Genomic DNA, 18,250 nt, shown 5'->3' with positions numbered 1-18,250 from the left:
CGCATTACATTTCTGCAGAAGTTCCGTGTCTACCACGAGGACATTGGTTGCGGATTGTACAGGAACGTTCAGTCACACCTTAGCGAATGGTACCGAGAGCCAAAAGGCGAGAACCTCTTCATGCTGTTGATAACGAGCGGAAGAACGATCCTGTTCATCTTCCAGGAATCGACGTTCAAGGTGGGAGTCGTGCCTTCAACTCCTTTTGTTTCATTTCAAACGTAGGATATTCCAGGTGACGCTGTTCGACTCGCACACCCACAATGCGGCTGGACATCCGCCCAGGGGTTTGGTCATCGCACAGGTAGGAAAGAAACAAATACGCTCCGAAAGACGTGGCGGCTTAATTCCTGATTATCTTCAGGCAAGCATCAACGACTTCGACAAGTTGTGCGAATGGTACGTCCACCACGTCTTGATCAGGTGCTACAGGATACAGCCTGATCAATACGAACTCGCGTTCGTCCACCAGATTAGACGCATTAAGAGCAGCTGTGGGCACGCAAAATTTTCGTGCAACTGTCGCGGTCAATGATAGAAAATGTAGGATCAAGACGAGGGTTGGATCAAGACTTTTCGGGAGCGCGAGAAGATTTGTTGTTACTGAAAGAAGAAATACAGACAATAATAAAAAAATTTTTAAAAATAGTACAATTGGTAAAGTGAATAAAATTGAGAAGAAAAAAACAGTACCACGATTTTTTTTTTTTCATATTATACTGAAATTCCACGTTTCTAATCGTACTCAATGCTTTAGCGACGGTACTCAGTTTTCCCCAATGGGCTAGAAACAAGTGGGCACCTTGAGACGATGGTTTTTTTTAACTTTTTTTTTTATTCAATCAATGAAATTAAACTAATCAATAGATTAATATTATGACATGGGTTTGTTTTTTTATTATTTACACTATTTACAATTTGTTGATGTTCTAAATATATATATTTTCTTCTTCCCTCTCTCTTCATCTTTTCCTAAATTTCTTTTTTTTCTCCTTTTTTCTCCAAGTTCTCAACATGTTGATCTACCAAAATTTGGATTGGCGTGACGCCAGGAATCAATTACGTTCCATGGTTTCAGAATAGTTTGCAAAACTTTCGGCATTGAACGAGTTAAAAATCCTTTCCAGAATATTCTTGTCGATATTTTTGGCTCGAGTGAGAGCAAAAATAATGTGACATTTAACATTGTCTGTAACTGGAAATTGATAGCAAGTTTCCATTCTTTCAGCAGTTTGCTATTTTTCAATTTCTTCCGTCTACTCTGCTTGTATTTTTAAATTGGATCAACGCAAATTCATTACATATGTATTTTACGTTTAGAGATGATTTTGGAATATCACGGAGATGTTCGATCGTGTAGTATAAATCATTCCTGACATTTTAGAACATAAATGGTCCGAGAACGATGATGATAGTCTGATATTCTAATAAATAAAACTAAAACTGTGACAACATTTCGTCTAATGTTTCTTTTTTCGACTTGTGGAATAGTGTCATATTAAAAAAGGGGGCTTGCAAAAATGTGTCATGAAAAATCTTAACTATTATAACTTAGAGAATATATCCGAAGTTGAAACAGAATGTGTTGGATTTTTTCGCTCACTGAAATGCGTCTGCGTGGTAAAACAAAAATAGGATTAAATTTTAATCGGGCTCAACAAAAAATGCAGAAAAAATCACTCTTCTTTTTGTGTAACAGGCGCAGGTATTTATATAGTTTGCAGCATTTGCTATCGTCATATCTGTGTGAGAAGTTTCGAAATGAAAATATAGATTTTTATATTATTACTATAACATTTATGTGTGTGTGTATATATTATCATCGTCATAGTCGTAGTCGTAGTCGTAGTCGTAGTCGTAGTCGTAGTAGTAGTCGTAATCATAGTCATAGTCATAGTCATAGTCATAGTAATCGTCGTATTCGTAGTCGTAGTAATCGTAATCGTAATCGTAATAGTCATAGTCACAGTCACAGTCATCGTCATCGTCATAGTCATAGTCATAGTAATCGTAATTTTAGTAGTCGTAGTCGTAGTCGTAGTCATCGTCATCGTCATAGTCATAGTCATAGTCATAGTCATCGTCATCGTGATAGTCACAGTCATAGTCATAGTAATCGTAGTAGTCGTAGTCGTAGTCGTAGTCGTAGTAATCGTAATCGTAATAGTCATAGTCATAGTGATAGTCATAGTCATAGTCATAGTCATCGTCATCATCATCATTATTATTATTATTATTAACTAAAAACCAAAATTATATCGTTTGCTGGTTAGTTCTTAATTTTTTTTTCCAAGCCCGACAATAGCAGCTTATATGGATAATAATAAGATATTATTTTGTTTGAAAATTTGACTAACAAATCGAATAAGCGTTCTGTGTAATCGTTATCGATTTATCTGCGTAACTTAAGCATCTTGTGGAATCTTGACCAATTCTTTTTCCCCTGTCTTTCTTTTGCTCGTACAACGTAGAACGTTACAACGAATCATTGCAAATACTTCTGATTTTTTTAGTTCATATAGTCCACTCACAAGTGTAATTCTTTAGTGTAATTATGGTTGATTCAATGTTAACGATTTTTATTTCTCACTTTATTTGTCTTTCTCTTATCCGCTTTTTTCCCATTATTTCTCTTTTGGAATACCTTTTTTTTTCGTTTGTATATTCTATTTTTTTCTCTTATTTTCTAGGAAGCGTTTATCCTTTGATATCTTCTCTTAATAATGAAAAAAAATTGAGCAGTATCAATTGATTGAGATGCATAGGGCATTTTTTTTTTTTTTTTTCAAAGGGGCCTGTTTCCTCATCGCTCATGTTTCCTACATATTTCTGCGGTATATGTACGTCTCTATATACATAGCTATAAATATATTTTTCCGTTTCGAATATTTTCTTTGTAACAAATCATACAGCGCCAGCATCAATTTAATAACATTACTCTAAGAAAAAAAGAAGATTTTTCTCAATCAATCCTAGAAGATGTGTTTTGATCATTTCCTAACGCATGAATTATTTTTTGCAACGTTACAATTTTGTATAGTTTGTTTTTTCACTATAGTGAAATCAAGTGTTTCCTCGTTATAACGTTTTATATTTTTTTCTCTCTATTATTACGGAACTGACTTGTAGTTTGTGTGCCTGTGTGTTTGATTATTTACAAAATCAAATGGTGTATTCTTCAAGTTTTCCCGTTCTCTTTGTAATTTCGAACTTGGAGGTACGAATTTGCTGATAGTGGCATAATCAACGAAAAAGAAAAAAAAAGTTGGAGAAAAAAACGAAAAGAACGATGATATCAGCCTCAGAGCGTTCTCTCGCCAATCGATTTTAAAAATCATCTATGTGCAATCGACATTGTTATATCGCTGTGAATTATATAGTAATAATATGCACATATATCAATTTCTTTTTATACACAAGAATATTCCCAGCTCATCAATCAGCCAGCCACGCGATATTAGCATCAGTGGCGGCACTGACGGCTCAGCGTAAAATGTTAAAGAGACTGACGAACACGCGGCTGAGCCCATTCTACAAAGTCGTCGATCAGTACGGGCCACGCTCCTTCCTCGTCGTAATTACTCATGTCGGGGTTGATCATAAGCGCAAAATCTAACAGCAGGTTCCACGTATCCTTTGGAATCGATCGTTTGTGATGTTCCTGTGACGTGAAAGGGGAAACTGTTTCAGAATCGGTGTAAACAATTCTTTCTAGGGATACGAGTTATCAAATTTACCTGCAGAAACTGGCACCAGAGCTGTAGAAACCTGAACTTTTCGTCGAGCACGATGTTCCAATAGGCGATAGCCATGTCAAGGTCCAATCCCTTCTGTCCGGGGTTCTTGGCGTAGTTGAAAGTGAAGTGATAAAAGTCTTTGAATTTCTGAGCGTCTCTGAGCTCAGATTCCAAGCTGCTGAGTCGAATCTTAAGTTTGTCGATGCTGTCGACGCTAAAAAAACAACAATACCAACAATTACCGGGAACTATGGAACAAAAATGCGAGATATAAGTCGCTATTTACCCTAGATCCATCATGCCGTTCATGAACTCGTCTTTGGTGAATTCGCACTGCGTTTCGGCCCTGAACTTCCATGCTATTATCAGGACTAATTTACTTTCAGGACTGAGGCTCAGGTCGTCGAGGAACTTCATTATCCCATCAGCAGTAATTTTTTCAGGTTCGTTGAGGTCTGTGAACGAAGGTTGAGTGACAAATGAAGATCAAACGGAAGGTTGGTGTGCAGCCAGCTCACCTTGATATCTGCTGAATAGAACTTCAAGTTTCTTTTTATCTACAGAAACTTTCGGCTCCTTGTAATAAGCCTCGGGATTCTGAAAGTAATTGTCGCTGGCCAAATCGAGCTTCCAGTCATTCTGAGTCAAGCAGTAAATCGCCGTCTGTTCGCCCGTCTGCGTGAAGGCTATAAATTTCTTAACTTTATCCCTCTGGGAGAACTTCAGCTTGTACTGAAACAAAAACAACGATACATGTGGAGAAAATGTTGGAACGCTTGGTCTGTTTATTCTTTTTAACTTCGGTAGACTCAGCTTTCCCCCCTCCTTAGTTACGTCCGCGACAAACCGATATGGACAAAATTCTGTTGAAGGATTGTCAAACGAGAATTCGAGGACTGAGTTAAAGGTCCAAATTGTGCGGATTCCATATGTAGGCTATGAAATACGGCGGTAAAATGCATGCATCATCCTCCCAACGAGTATTGTAGGTTATTTGACAGTGTCAAAGAGCCTGCGGGGTTTGCAATAAGGGCAAGAGCGAGAGAAAGAGCGTAAAATCTGGTGCAACGTGGATTTTTTTCTACAACCCAGTTTTCGATTTCGCAGAGCCAATGACGCGAATGTTAGGCAAGCGGTTGGGAATAACAATAATAAGCATGCTTGTGGTCGAGATGACGAGTACCGGTAGAAATGTCTCAACTTGATCATACCATTTTGTAAAAATAATGTTTGTTTGGGCCCCCGAAGGCCAAAATATTGTTTTCACCACTCGCACACTACACTTGACATGAATATGCGCATGTCGCTGTTAATAACGCGTGTATTCAGAGAGCTGTCCTGCCGCTGCTGGCCGCGCCGCGCACACTTTCACAAATTTACACGTGAGTGTAAGGCTTTCGAGGATTCCTCGCGCCATAGACGCGACCGATGGGAAAAAGGGAGGGGGAAACAGTCCCGTACAAAATTCAAATACACCCTTCGTGACCATTTTTTTCGAGGTCCGTCGGTTTTTCGAAATTCATTTTATCTTGTTTTACCGAACTCTGCCTTACCGAGCTAAGATAACTAGATTGATAAGCTTCTCCTTCGTTACCAACCGAAATCAGTATTTACCGTCGATTGAGAAATTGAGTATCATCGTGCGCTGAACGACGATAATGCAGTTCTGCAAATTAGAATGCAGCTGCAGCAATGTAGCTTGCGCTGTAATCCTTTATGCAGAATTTATTTCCGATAAATACAGGCTCTATACTAGTTCTTGATACAAGATTCCTCCAGTGAGGTATCAAGTTCAACAATTTCAGACAAACTAATATTGAAATTAAGGTAAAACCGAATTTTAAATTGAATTTTGGAGAGTTTCGCGGTACGCTTTTTTATTTACGAAATCATGCCGAAAGATACCTGCAAGATATCGTCTTTGAATCTGGTACACCGCGATAATCCTTGCGCGTATGCATAATCTATGACAATAATAAAAGGGGATCTGTTTTTCCGGCGCAACTCGAATATCGTATGCATGCGTGGATGCATATAGGCGTATTCATCCGATCATTCGACTAGCTACAACCTTGCCGGCTTGAGGTTACCTTGGCTCATGAAATGATCAATCAACGAGTGCCAGCACAGCCAGCTGACTACTACGAGATTGAATGAATATCGGGGAGCTGGGGGATGAACGGAGCTTGCGGGCAAATGATCGAAGAAGAGGCAGACAAGGCGAGAGCATGACAGCGCAGCGCTGCGCGGCGACGAGAACACGGCAGCACTCTCTGGGTTTAGGAGGAAGGGAATGAGGAGGAGGAGAAGGGATTCTGTCCTTCGTCCTAGTCCTCGTCCTCGTCCTCGTCCTCGTCCTCGTCCTCGTCCTCGTCCTCCGGCTGATATCGGCTCGGCCCGGCTGCCGTCGACCGTATGACATATAGCCCGGATGATATAGCCAAACAGGGTCAGACCGTTCCGGGACTCCGTAACGCAAGCGTCAGGATCATCCCGACTGAATAATCTGGCATTTTAAGCTAGCGTACCAAGACCATTGACATCGTCGTCGTATCATCGGTTGGCACGAGAATGTAAATTATCTCTAAATTAAATTATCTATTAATCAGAAATGTCGCGTGTTCTAATCATCGTCATCATGCATCGAGTTCCGTTGCAACTGCCGCAGGTGTGATGATTGATATTTTATTATTACACACACGTGGGGTGGTGGTGTGACAGCAGCTGTCGGTCTGATTTCCAATCGAGAAAAGTTTGAACTGCGATGCAGAATAATAATCAATTGGCTTGAGTGAGGCGATTTCAAACAATTTGTAAAAACGGTGTGCAGACTTGTTTTTATAACTGTGTGATGTGAACCTGGGTTTCTAAACAATGCAAGAGGAAACAGCACGTTTCGTTGTTGATTAGAATATATCCCTGTGCCTATATAATCTTATTCCGCATTCTTCGATTCTTAACATTGTCCTGCACCATTCCTAATCAGCACCGACTGACTATAATTGGAATGGAAACGATAATCCGCGTAGAAAGAGAGCCCGCGCGCTTTTAATTAAATTTAATTAAATCGAACGAATATCCCCTTCGTCTTTGACGGTATAAAAAAAAAGGTGATTTTCCCGCGCATCCGCTTTAAAACCGAGAAAGCTTTAAACTCTCAAAGCTGCACCATAGGCAGTGTTATCCCCTTCTCCATCCATCTTCCGCATTCACTATACATATATACGTACACCAGGATCTTTCTTCCGGATTGAAAAGCGTCCGTTCGCGAGCCAAGAGCGGTGAAGGAGAGAAGAGGGAGGAGATAGGGACCCGGTGTAATTAATTAAAACGTTTTAATCATCGCGAAATTAGCTGCTCTGTGTGCAGGATTCCAGCTGCCGAGCTGGACAATAACAACGCTACGTGAGGGTGATTCATATTTTTCACCATCATCGTTTTGGAAATAATTAATTTTCATACATCATCATCGTCATCATCGCCATCGTAATCATCATCTGGACGAGATGGATCAGCGAAGCAACAGCTGGAGTCTCGCAGCGTTCGCGTGCCTTCTCTTGCTGATGATGGGGGCCAGCAGTTCTTCGTCGGCGAACGACTACGACGACACTGGTGTAAACTTTCCTACGGGATTGGCCACTCACTGTCCCGGTATGAAACCCCAGGCTTCCCTCGATCTCGAACAGGTACGATCATTTTCATTTTGATAGTGCGTCTTTATAGTATCATTCCATATGCCATACCGTTTAACTCTTTGAGTCACACATTATTGCGCTGTGTCAACTTTTATAACAAGATAGTATTCTGTTGTTTTTGGGATTGCTGAGGACGAATCTGAAATCAGACTTCAAAAATTCAAGATGGCGGATCGAACATGGTGATCGAAAATAAAAAATGTAATCAAATCCGACCAAAAAACTTTATGTCGTTGTTTTCGGGGTCACTGATCACAAATCTGAGTTTAAATTTGAAAAATTCAAGATGGTGGATCCAATGTGGTAAACGAAAATTTCAAATTTTTTCGAATACGGTCAAAATATTCTATTCAGGGGTTTACGGGGTCGCTGATTGGATTCGCCACACTATATTTCCAAGACTTGATTTCAGATTCGTAATCAGCAATCCCAAAAATTTATAAATTATGCAATACATATACATGGGTAGCAGGGTAACTTTCTCGGGAATGGATTACTCCTTCAATTTTCACGATTTGTTTCAATCAATTTGATTCCAACAATAATAATTCACATTATATGGCAACAATTACTCTCGATTATTGAAAACCTATTATTATACTGTGGAAATAGCAAAATCGCCGAAGAGAAATATGTTTAAAAATGGTTTAAATATACAAAAAATGGATATAAAATAGGTGGTAAGAATGATTACCACTGTGACTCAAAGGGTTAATAAGACTTCCAGGTGGCAATGCGATACCCTCGTGATGTGATAAATGATCAACGGAGATCACAGGACGCGGTTTATGACCGAAATTCACGGCAGGAATGGTTCAGAGATCCGCGCTCGAAACAAAAATCCCAATAATATATTCTGACGATGTTTCCCGCAAGTTTCAGGGATAATTCCAGACACGATTGCAGATACCATGTCTATAGGGAGCATCGAGGTTTAGGACTTCGGTCCCCACCGAAGAAGCCCCATAGCTGTATTAAATTATATATGTATGCGCACACAATGCCTCTGTGCACGGTGGTGTTATTCGTGCATGCTGTTGCACGTAGGCATACTATACAACACAACACGTATGGCTGTGCCCTGGGTGTAGGGACAATTTATTGACGTTAGGCAGGAAAACCCGCGCGTACGGAACGCAAGACGATACCTATATAATGTATGCCTATGTGCTGCAGCAGGGGTAAATATGGCGTGATATGTACAGGTACATTAGTGTGTATCGAAAAATTAAAAAACTCTTGGCTACCCTCAAATATCAAAGATATCATTGAAATAAAGGTCTCCGTGCAATAATTCGATTTTTTGACAATATATAGGGGGCACGCGGGACGTTTAAAAACGCCTTTTTGTAGCGTTAAATTCACTTTATCACTGATAAACGGAAACAGATCAATCAAAAAATTCTGCATTTTTTGTATAAGGTGCCCAGATATGTACTCTTTCAAACCCATATTCACCGAACATTAACAAATGGTTCATATATTCGAAAAAAAAATCTCTGAAAATCATTATTTTCACTATTTTTCAATTAATCGTCATTAAATATTGATTTTTTTTTTCTAAAACGCTTTTGTATTTCTGCCATCTTTTTTTCTTGTAAACGAGTATTGGCAATGAATATTGCCTACAATGCGAAAATTGCTAAAAAATAAATCTTTATTTTGAAAATTTTCATATTTTATTGATTCACACCAACAAAAATATTGATTTTCAGAGATTTTTTTTCGAATATATGAACCATTTGTTAATGTTCGGTGAATATGGGTTTGAAAGAGTACACATCTGGGCACCTTATATAAAAAATGCAGAATTTTTTGATTGATCTGTTTCCGTTTATCAGTGATAAAGTGAATTTAACGCTAAAAATGGCGTTTTGAAAAGTGGCGCGTACCCCCTATATATTGTCAAAAAATCGAATCATTGCACGGAGACCTTTATTTCAATGATATCTTTGATTTTTGAGGGTAGCCAAGAGTTTTTTAATTTTTCGATACACCCTGAGGTACATATATCATACGCGAGTAAATCTGACTCACAATGTCAGCTGTAAATCGTAAATTGAGGAAATCAGTTAAAAACTCACCTTAAACGAGAAAGAATAAACTTTTATTCACCGGGCTCTTTGAACATGCAGACGAGCTTCAATCTCATCGCTCTTGTATTCCCGGTATCGTTGATGCGAATGTAAAACGGGTGTGAAAGTATACAATCATAAGTCAGGCGGAAAATTTGTATCTGGTGAGTTTGAACCGAGATGACAGATTCATTGTACACCCTGTAAATTCCGCCTACGCAGTAATTTTCCTAATGCATAAACGGTACACGACGGAACCTATCTCGAGTTTTAGCCTCACGCACGCGTGCGTGGCGTATTATATACGCGTGCATTAATTAATGTACGCTCGGTACTTGATTTATATACATACAAGGGGTGGCCGCATTTATAGTTTTACCTAAAACGAGGGGAGTGTTCACGAAGGTATTTTACGCGTATTATATTCCATATCAGAAAACTGTGGATTATATATTATGTACAGCGCAATCCACAAAAAATTCGTCGATTCAGCTGTAAGGCCTTTAATCATTTACTACGTAACTTATTATACATCGTACTTCGGAGAAAAGAAGTCTGGCAGAAGATTCGATGCAAAATATCATGTATTAAATCCGATACAGCGATTTATTAGACTGCACGCCTCGGTGGAGTTGGCATGGAATGCTCCATACATAATTCACGACGTATACCGTGTTTATTGTGCAAAGAGGGGCGGCAGGTGCGTGTCGCAAGTTATACATAACCACGCATTATATCCTCTGGGTACGCTACGTATAACGTATAATGTATGTATCTAATGCAAAACTCTGTATCTATATTACAGCCGAATGTCACGCACGCACCGCATGTACATAGACGTCATAACACGCATATTCTAACTCTCCGTACATTGCATACGTACATCAACGTATAAAGCATGTAAATCGCATGAGCTTCGTACACATACCTACCTGGGAAAAGATCATGGGGGAAGACAACGAGATAATGTACATACATATGTATAGGAGTATGTACACGTTATATATATATATACATGCGTGTATGTATATCCACACCGTATTCAAAACACGGTCCCTAAGGGTGAAACCCCCCCACCCACCCGCCCGTCAATTCGCTCTTCGCCTTTTCGCTACACTTCCCTCCTCCTAATTCCACCCTCTCTTTAATACCCGTGATATACATACGTGTACACGATACACCTTTGGCGTGTAGAGAAAAAGTTACCACCCGCATTATTTTCGATTCATTATTTTTTACGCGTTTTTCTTTCGTATCGTTTTGCGTTTCAGTATATGGTACACAGGAATAAATAAAAATGAAAACAACAATTTGGGAATAACAACTCTCTTATATACGTAGGTATGTACCGTTGGAACGATTCGATAATAATATCGTTTCGTACAGTTATTTATGAATTTCGAAAAGAAAAACGGACAAAATTTCGATTGCTGAGCTTGGGTGAACGGAAAATAAAAAAAAAAAAAAAAATTAGAGAGAGAGAAAAGAGCGAGGAAACACGTATTTGTACTGCACAGATAACTGGAAAATGGTACGTGGTCGAGTACGTGGAGCACAAGATGAACCCTATGCGACCAACCAGCAGCAGTCGTGGTATAACCGAGAGCTGCCCGGTGGTCAGGCTGCGATTCACAGGAAGTAAGAGTCTCACGATCAGACTATTGTGGAGCACGCTGGATGGTGATCTGGACTATTCTTTTACCGTGACGGATCCTTCCGGCGCTCCGGGATTATGGAGATCAAGGGATCTGCAGAATGGTCAGTATACCCATGCATCCTTGATAATTGATTTCGATAAACTTGCTACATGGCTCGAAATTACTGCTCGTTACTATGATTGTAATTCACTGCTTGACTTATTCTCCACCTCTTCTTCTCGATATTAATATATCTTAAAATCTGACGCTGCAGGTACTTTGGTGAACAAGAATTACGTCCACTTTGTGGGCATCGTGCAAGTCATGAAAGCCGTTGCGTCCCACATGGTACTGACGTTCTGTACTAGATCGCCGAACAACGAGCTGTACTCGGTCGTCCTATCACGAAATTATCATTTAACGGAGAATGACAGAGCTGGCGTGCAAAGTTTACTGTCGAGACGTTTGCCGATGATAAGCGTTACCGAAACCTGCGTAAACATCGTCGAAAACGGCAATGATAGCATAAACACGGTAAACTTCACTCGGTCGTGGTGGTCGATCATTCTCCCATTGTTCACCCTCCTCATCGCGGCTTCGACTTACACTACGACAATATGAGATTTTCTGTCGGATGAGTTAGGAAACGATAAGAGGACAAAAAAAATAAATAAAACGAAAATCGTTCAGAAAACATGCATGTACATAATATATTATTATATATATATATATCAAAAATATTAAACATATATATATGTGTGTATATACATATATATGCTTATGTGTATCAATGATCAAGACGTTTCAATCGAGTTTACATATGAATAATGATATAATAATGCTCAGATTATTATAAATTCTAGATATTATTACATATAACATGATTATTCGCGAGTGCACGATACAATAAAATTTTCGTGACAGTTTTTTTCGTCCGGAATATGTAAGAAAAAAGTAATAAAAAAGTAATAGTAATATAATAATGATAATAATAATAAGGATGAATTATTTTTTAAATCGTCGTATTATAGTTATGGTCATCTTCTCGTATCCCTTGACAATTTTCTCAAACCTTGATAGTTACAACCACTAAAACTCTTTTTTATTCGTTGTCCAATCGATATCCCGAAAGAAGTATGAAACAAAGATAATAACAATAACAATAATAATTACATTATTATAATCGAAGAATAAAATCCTGAGAAAATTCTTACTCAATTTACATATATATATATATATATATACGTGTAATTTTAAAAATTGCCCATCGCCGTATATAATATATTTATGTATCTATATGTTGAAGTATACTATATTGTGTATTTATATATTAAAAGTATATTCATTGAAAAAAAAAAAGTTTCAAAGTTGTTGTGTCGTGTAATGTACTCAAGTTATTGAATATAATTAGAGATAAAATGAAAACGAAACAAATCAATTACATCGCGCTCCGTTACACCTTGTGTCTTCTATACAACTGGCTAATCCGGCGTTGTTTGATACGTGTTTGAATGCGGAAGTAGGAGCAGAATGATGAGTAGGAAGAAGTAGCTAGAAACGTTGTAGCAGCGCAGGAGGGTTAAATAGTAATTAAGGTTAATTCCGCAATAAACCTCACCCTGAATCATCACTCCTTCTTCACCCGCGCCGTGGCTTTATACCTCCAATTCCATTCCATTTCGTTTCATTTCATTTCATTTCATTTCTATTCTATTCTATACCTGCTATTCTCTCCTCTTTTCTCCGAGATCGTCGCTTGTGCAAAGCGGAGGATTGAGTATGCCTATACATGTATTATAATCCCTCCGCCATCACCTTTCCAACGCATCCCCTTCTTCTTACACATACCCAAAGATCAGCTCCTCTTACTCTTTTAGGGTATATACGTTACCGCGGGTAGGTGTATACGCGCAGGTATATATACGTATGTATATACATGCACATAGGTGCCATAGTAGTAAAATATATGTACACATAATAATGTAATATACAAGTTATGTATATATTGTGTATACGATGTTGCAGCTTGGTGAAAAATCAATAAAGGTATGACGTCATTGGCTCACTTCAGTTATGGTATAAAGTATACAATAAATATACAAGCCGTTAAAGACGCGAATAAGAGTCACGATAATGTAATCCGCCTGGTCCTCCTCCTCGTGGGTAAGCTTTTCCGCGCGGTTATGCCTTCATGTACCGTGATAAACGGAGATGGAGATACATACACTCTATGGGCGGAGACAATTATTGTGTCTGTATAGGTACGATGTACACATCGGCGGTAGAACTACGGTGGTGGATAAGTGCAGTAGATTTGTCGAGGGTCTTTAATACGGTCTAAACGGTAATTACAAGAATTTAAATGTCTCTCTCTGTCTCCTGCTCTCTTTTCTCTGGCTATAATGCAGAGAGGAAGACGACTTCGTGCACGCATGCTGTCGTTTTTAGGAACCGACACCGTTACACGCGTAACGCGTAATTCATGTACATACACACCTACCTACCTACCTAATTCTTGTGTATGATGATGCTAAATTTTTAATGCCCGCGACATCCGGCGTTTTGCCGTGAACTCTGAAACTTGAAACTTTGTTGGAAGCGCTCGTAACTTGAATTTTTTACTAACGATGAACGGTGTAGTAGACATCGTGCCTGCAATTTCCAGGGCATTGCAATATTCGTTTCAAAAAATATATTGGCAGGTATGAGGTACTGATTCGTCATCACCGCGTAACTACCAGTATATGTACCCATTAAACATCTATCGTAGTTTCTAATAACCAACTTTTTTGATAAATCGATTATGTTTCTTGAAAGATACACAAGAACCCGAAAAGTGCTGTAATCAATCACGTCAATGTCTGTTAAACTATATACTTATATCGGGTTGAAGTGAAATGGAGTCAAAAATTGACCTCCTGTAGAAAATTCTTCCAATCTTCCGTAAACAAGAAGTCAGGAAGAGCGTATTGCACAGCTCGGTCAAATATCTTGTCATGTATAATAGTTCAACGAGGCGCGGCGTGATCGCGTTGTTCGAATCCCGGTGACACCTTAACACGTAGGTACAGGGAGGAACGAGCACCGAATTCAACCCATGTGCATCTGACGATGTGCTCACGCACCGATGAACCGAACCGAAAGTAAACCTGGCCTCTAACCGGTACGTCGGTCACGAGATACGTGGACCACCGCCTAATTTCATTTGCTATAAAAATTATGCGACACAGGTACGTATGTAAGAAAGTGTCTCATTGCTCCTACTACACCTTCCAATCCAATCTGCCTTGAAGCACACAAATTTGCAAATATCTCTCTGCGGTAAGCTTTATTCGTTTTTCACACGTATCCGGAGTGATGAATTAAGCTTTGAACAAGTGTAGGGGATTGGTGTTAAATATATATATATATATATTCTTTTTTTTATAGAATTGCAATGCATTTCTAAGATGAATAATGATAAAAACTGCGTGTGCATTCTCCTCCATCAGTTTTATAATGACAACGCAGAGAAGAAGTTCCATCTGACGTAGATTTCGCGAATGAAACAAAGTCGATAAGTTACCGTCAGAGTTCGGAACGTCGATCGCGAGGGAGAGCAGCGGAGAATGGGCGGAAAATGGGGTGTTCAAATATACCGTCGTATGATAATTTCCCGATATTCACTATTTCATTGCTTTAGATAGTGAGACTGAATAGCACGTACATACATTAAACTCTCAAAATGTAGTTAAAAGAGAATGAACGTTCTTTCTTGCGATGCGATAACCCGGCAGCCTATTATCAAAGGTCCCGGGCGTTATATCGTAACGTTAAACTCGCGAGTGACTCCATAATGGCGGCACCAATATCGCTCTACGATTAATGGAAGAACTTTCCGGAAGACTGCGAAGCCTATGTCGGGATGCAGATGAACCGATCAGGCACAGTCGCACACTTTTCGGCGTTTCAAAAGTAGCGCTAAAGTGGAATAAAACAATTTCGGCTTCTGGAATGTCGCCGCGCCGCCCCATCGTCACTGCTCTAATATCTACGAGAGGATGATCGCGATGAAGAAGAGCGGTCATCGGAGGTTTGGAAGGGGCAGAGATCTCCTTCCGTTGCATCCGTAGCATTTAGTTGGCTAGTCAGTTGACAGGGTCAGATGACTTTGTGTGTTCGGAACGTTAACAACAGTCTCTATCTGTAACAGTGCGGATTATGATATTTGGTGAATACCAGAAACGGAGAGAAGAATATTGGAGGAGAGTAATTAGAAAATACCGCGCGTGGTTTTGAAACGTGGAATTCGCACAATAGGTTGATTTGCAGCGTTTAATTTTTGTCCGTTGATTCACATTAACTTTTCCTTCAATCTTCCGTCACCAAAGATGCATTGCAAGTCATTCCCACACCGAGTATCGATTATAATCCTGATAACAGTTATTGCAACGATTCACGATTCGTCGTCTAAAACCACGGATCAAGCGACAGATACAACAACAGTTATGGCTGAATGTCCGGATTTTAATCCACAAAATTCACTCAATTGGACCCAGGTAAATAATTGAACAAGATTATATTCATGTTAAGTGTAAACTGAGCTAAGGTTCAGCTTTTGTGAACCAAGTATCTCGTATCGAAGTATGAACTCTGGTTTGGCCGCTTTGGCAAGTGAACGATATGTAGAATTCCAATCGAGGTAGAAGAAACGGGTACAATAATAGGCACAATGGATGTTTATATCTTATTGTGGCGAATCAGATACATAGTCTTGCGTATTTTTGTTCGCACTCTCTTTCTCTCTCTTGTTTTCTTTAAATATGTTATGTAAGGATCAGCGACATGATACATACCGCATACGTATGTACATATTCAATTAGTAATATTAAACGACACTTGCACTTGTTGAAAGAGAAAAATAGAGTACCGATGACACGAGCCGAGCTCTGCATGATTGATATTCTTGGACTTCTTTATTTTCATCCATTGAATGATGGGAGAGAGAGGGAGAGAGAGGGAGAGAGAGATAGAAGTAAACGTCTATATGACATGTGTATTTAATACCCAATGAACAAGCTGTTAAAGATAAAAGAAATCTGTCGTGAGGTCCTAACTAATATGGACTTAACCGACCGTCCATACTGATCCGAAGCACGTGCCAAGCCGCCCAGACTATAGACAACCGAAAAGCGGTCGACCCATCGTTCATAATTCTCGTAAAAAGAATTGCGTGGCAGTACAAATGTCGAGTTGATTTTGTTCGATGGGGTAAATACAGATAATATGCAATTTCAAGAAATTTCTCCGCTTTTCCCAACTATCCAGCCGACAAACCGTTCAAACTATGGACTTGCTTCTATTCTGACATCACAATTCTGTGAAAGATAGAGCGAACTCTCAAAGGTCATCCTCTGTAGCTTAGTGCGAAGGGTCATAGAATGATATGCTGCAGTATTGATGCCCGATGCAAACATTACTAAGCGGTGATAATGATTTCACGGTATTCAATCGATACAGATAGAGGGACAATGGTACGCGGTTGAGGTGGTGAAACACAAATTCGAAAAATTCGGCCCTATGACTTCAGGTCGGGTTTTTGTGAAGACGTGCCCCGTGATAAACCTCCGATTTACCGGGTCAGGTGACGGCTGGACCCACAGGAGCCTGAGGCTTCTCTGGACCGAGGACGCTGGGAATCTCGACTACTCGTTTTATGTACCCTCGAACGTGAAGCCTGGAAAATGGAAATCAAAGGATAAACAGAACGGTACGCATCTGTTTTCCGTGATATTTTTTTTCAACAGTCTTCGTATCCTAGTTGCCGGGATCAGAAAACTCATCGTCCTTGGTGTTGTGCGTTAATGCGTTCTTCAAACAGTTTCGCTCTCATCAATATATAAATATGTCGGCCATTGCCAAAATTAACACAATTTACTCCAATTCTCGTGTATATAACGCATTCCCGTCGAGTCATGATGTTCGATGACTTCATACGAGACCTTTTCGAAATCGAAACCACTCTGCGGCTGTAATGCTTGAACTGCTTAATTGACAGTTTTCATTTACGATTGTAACGCAGGGACGCTTCTGGCCAAAGGATACGTTCAATTCGTCGGCGATGTTCAAGTGATGAAAGCGACCGAGTCGCACCTCGCCCTAACATTTTGTTCGACCACTGCTGACAATCAGTTGTACACGGTGATATTGTCCCGTGGACGCGAGCTGCCGCTAGAGGAGATACGTAGTATCGAGATCCTACTCTCGATAAATAAGGGATTGAACAACATAATGATTAAACAGACTTGCGCTAATTCGGGGAGCAGGGATCACCGTTTCAGCGTTTACACTTTATCGGCATTGGCCGTTTTCACCATCCTAGTCACCGTTTCTCACACGGCAATCGCACAAGCTGCTAATTTTAACTGTTGCATATTATAGTTTTATTGTGATTCTTATGATTTGTAGCACATGGCTGTTTATATATTACACAAATACCTATTATACAAATATAAATAATACGAATCACCCGCGGTTTGATCTTATGTATTCTATAAAGGATTTACCTTTATTCCTTTTTTAAAAGAAATCTTTACGAAGAAGTGGTTATTTATGCAAGAATGTGTTGTAATTAAATAGTGGTTATATCAATGTAAGTTTTAATATTGTGTTACACGATTGAACGTTCAAAAGTATATATTTTACTTATATTCATTATCGTTGTATTGTAATATATATATTGATTAATAATTTATAGCATATATAAGGGAGGAAAAATTGTTCACTTTTGTATGAGTGTTTATTCATTAAACATGTTCGTTATTGAAATATCGTTATTTTAATTTTTTTTTTTATAAGAAAATTCGTACTCGTTGTACAATAATGAGTTTCAATATAACGAGATGATCACGAATTCTTGAAAATATGCTGATAATTCCGAATTATCCGAGAAAAAAGTAGCGAAAGAAAGAGAAGAATTGGCGAGGATCAGCAGATGCGTCAGCAATACTGGTACCGAGAACAGAGACGCGGGAGGGAGAAAAGCGAGCCGCGACGACGGGGGTCAATTGCGGAATTAACCTTAATTATTACCGAACGAATCCCTCCTTCGCTATCATCGAGCACAT

General features: G+C 39.3%; 3 protein-coding genes across 3 annotated transcripts; 2 read left to right on the top strand and 1 right to left on the bottom strand.

Annotated features, from left to right (window-relative positions):
• Window positions 1-2,606: 2,606 nt before the first annotated feature.
• Window positions 2,607-5,169, bottom strand: LOC107223039 (DCN1-like protein). The gene is made up of 5 exons (XM_015662606.2): window positions 4,949-5,169; window positions 4,256-4,469; window positions 4,024-4,192; window positions 3,738-3,951; window positions 2,607-3,661 (listed from the first exon to the last, which is right to left on the bottom strand). The coding sequence occupies exons 1-5, from the start codon at window positions 4,949-4,951 to the stop codon at window positions 3,497-3,499; spliced, it is 765 nt and encodes a 254-aa protein (XP_015518092.1). The 5' UTR covers window positions 4,952-5,169; the 3' UTR covers window positions 2,607-3,496.
• A 1,014-nt stretch (window positions 5,170-6,183) lies between these two features.
• Window positions 6,184-13,209, top strand: LOC107223027. The gene is made up of 3 exons (XM_015662589.2): window positions 6,184-7,423; window positions 11,025-11,265; window positions 11,419-13,209. The coding sequence occupies exons 1-3, from the start codon at window positions 7,244-7,246 to the stop codon at window positions 11,763-11,765; spliced, it is 768 nt and encodes a 255-aa protein (XP_015518075.1). The 5' UTR covers window positions 6,184-7,243; the 3' UTR covers window positions 11,766-13,209.
• Window positions 13,210-15,237: 2,028 nt separating this feature from the next.
• LOC107223040 lies at window positions 15,238-17,625 on the top strand. Its single transcript, XM_015662608.2, has 3 exons — window positions 15,238-15,682; window positions 16,644-16,893; window positions 17,206-17,625. The coding sequence occupies exons 1-3, from the start codon at window positions 15,515-15,517 to the stop codon at window positions 17,562-17,564; spliced, it is 777 nt and encodes a 258-aa protein (XP_015518094.1). The 5' UTR covers window positions 15,238-15,514; the 3' UTR covers window positions 17,565-17,625.
• Window positions 17,626-18,250: the final 625 nt, after the last annotated feature.

The sequence above is a fragment of the Neodiprion lecontei genome, chromosome 5, assembly GCF_021901455.1.
Source record: "Neodiprion lecontei isolate iyNeoLeco1 chromosome 5, iyNeoLeco1.1, whole genome shotgun sequence".
NCBI lineage: Eukaryota > Metazoa > Arthropoda > Insecta > Hymenoptera > Diprionidae > Neodiprion > Neodiprion lecontei.
The sequence above is the reverse complement of the archived record's forward strand: the minus strand, read 5'-3'. Positions and strand labels throughout refer to the sequence as shown.

Bases quoted from the DNA above. Each gene is read 5' to 3' on its own strand.
- LOC107223039 (XM_015662606.2), bottom strand. The intron at 3,952-4,023 runs GTAAATAGCGAC...TTGTTTTTTTAG, and splicing joins AACGGCATGATGGATCTAGG to CGTCGACAGCATCGACAAAC. The intron at 3,662-3,737 runs GTAAATTTGATA...TTCACGTCACAG, and splicing joins TCTGGTGCCAGTTTCTGCAG to GAACATCACAAACGATCGAT.
- LOC107223040 (XM_015662608.2), top strand. From the start codon at position 15,515: ATGCATTGCAAGTCATTCCCACACCGAGTATCGATTATAATCCTGATA. The intron at 15,683-16,643 runs GTAAATAATTGA...CAATCGATACAG, and splicing joins ATTCACTCAATTGGACCCAG to ATAGAGGGACAATGGTACGC. The intron at 16,894-17,205 runs GTACGCATCTGT...ATTGTAACGCAG, and splicing joins ATCAAAGGATAAACAGAACG to GGACGCTTCTGGCCAAAGGA.
- LOC107223027 (XM_015662589.2), top strand. From the start codon at position 7,244: ATGGATCAGCGAAGCAACAGCTGGAGTCTCGCAGCGTTCGCGTGCCTT. The intron at 7,424-11,024 runs GTACGATCATTT...TGTACTGCACAG, and splicing joins CTTCCCTCGATCTCGAACAG to ATAACTGGAAAATGGTACGT. The intron at 11,266-11,418 runs GTCAGTATACCC...CTGACGCTGCAG, and splicing joins ATCAAGGGATCTGCAGAATG to GTACTTTGGTGAACAAGAAT.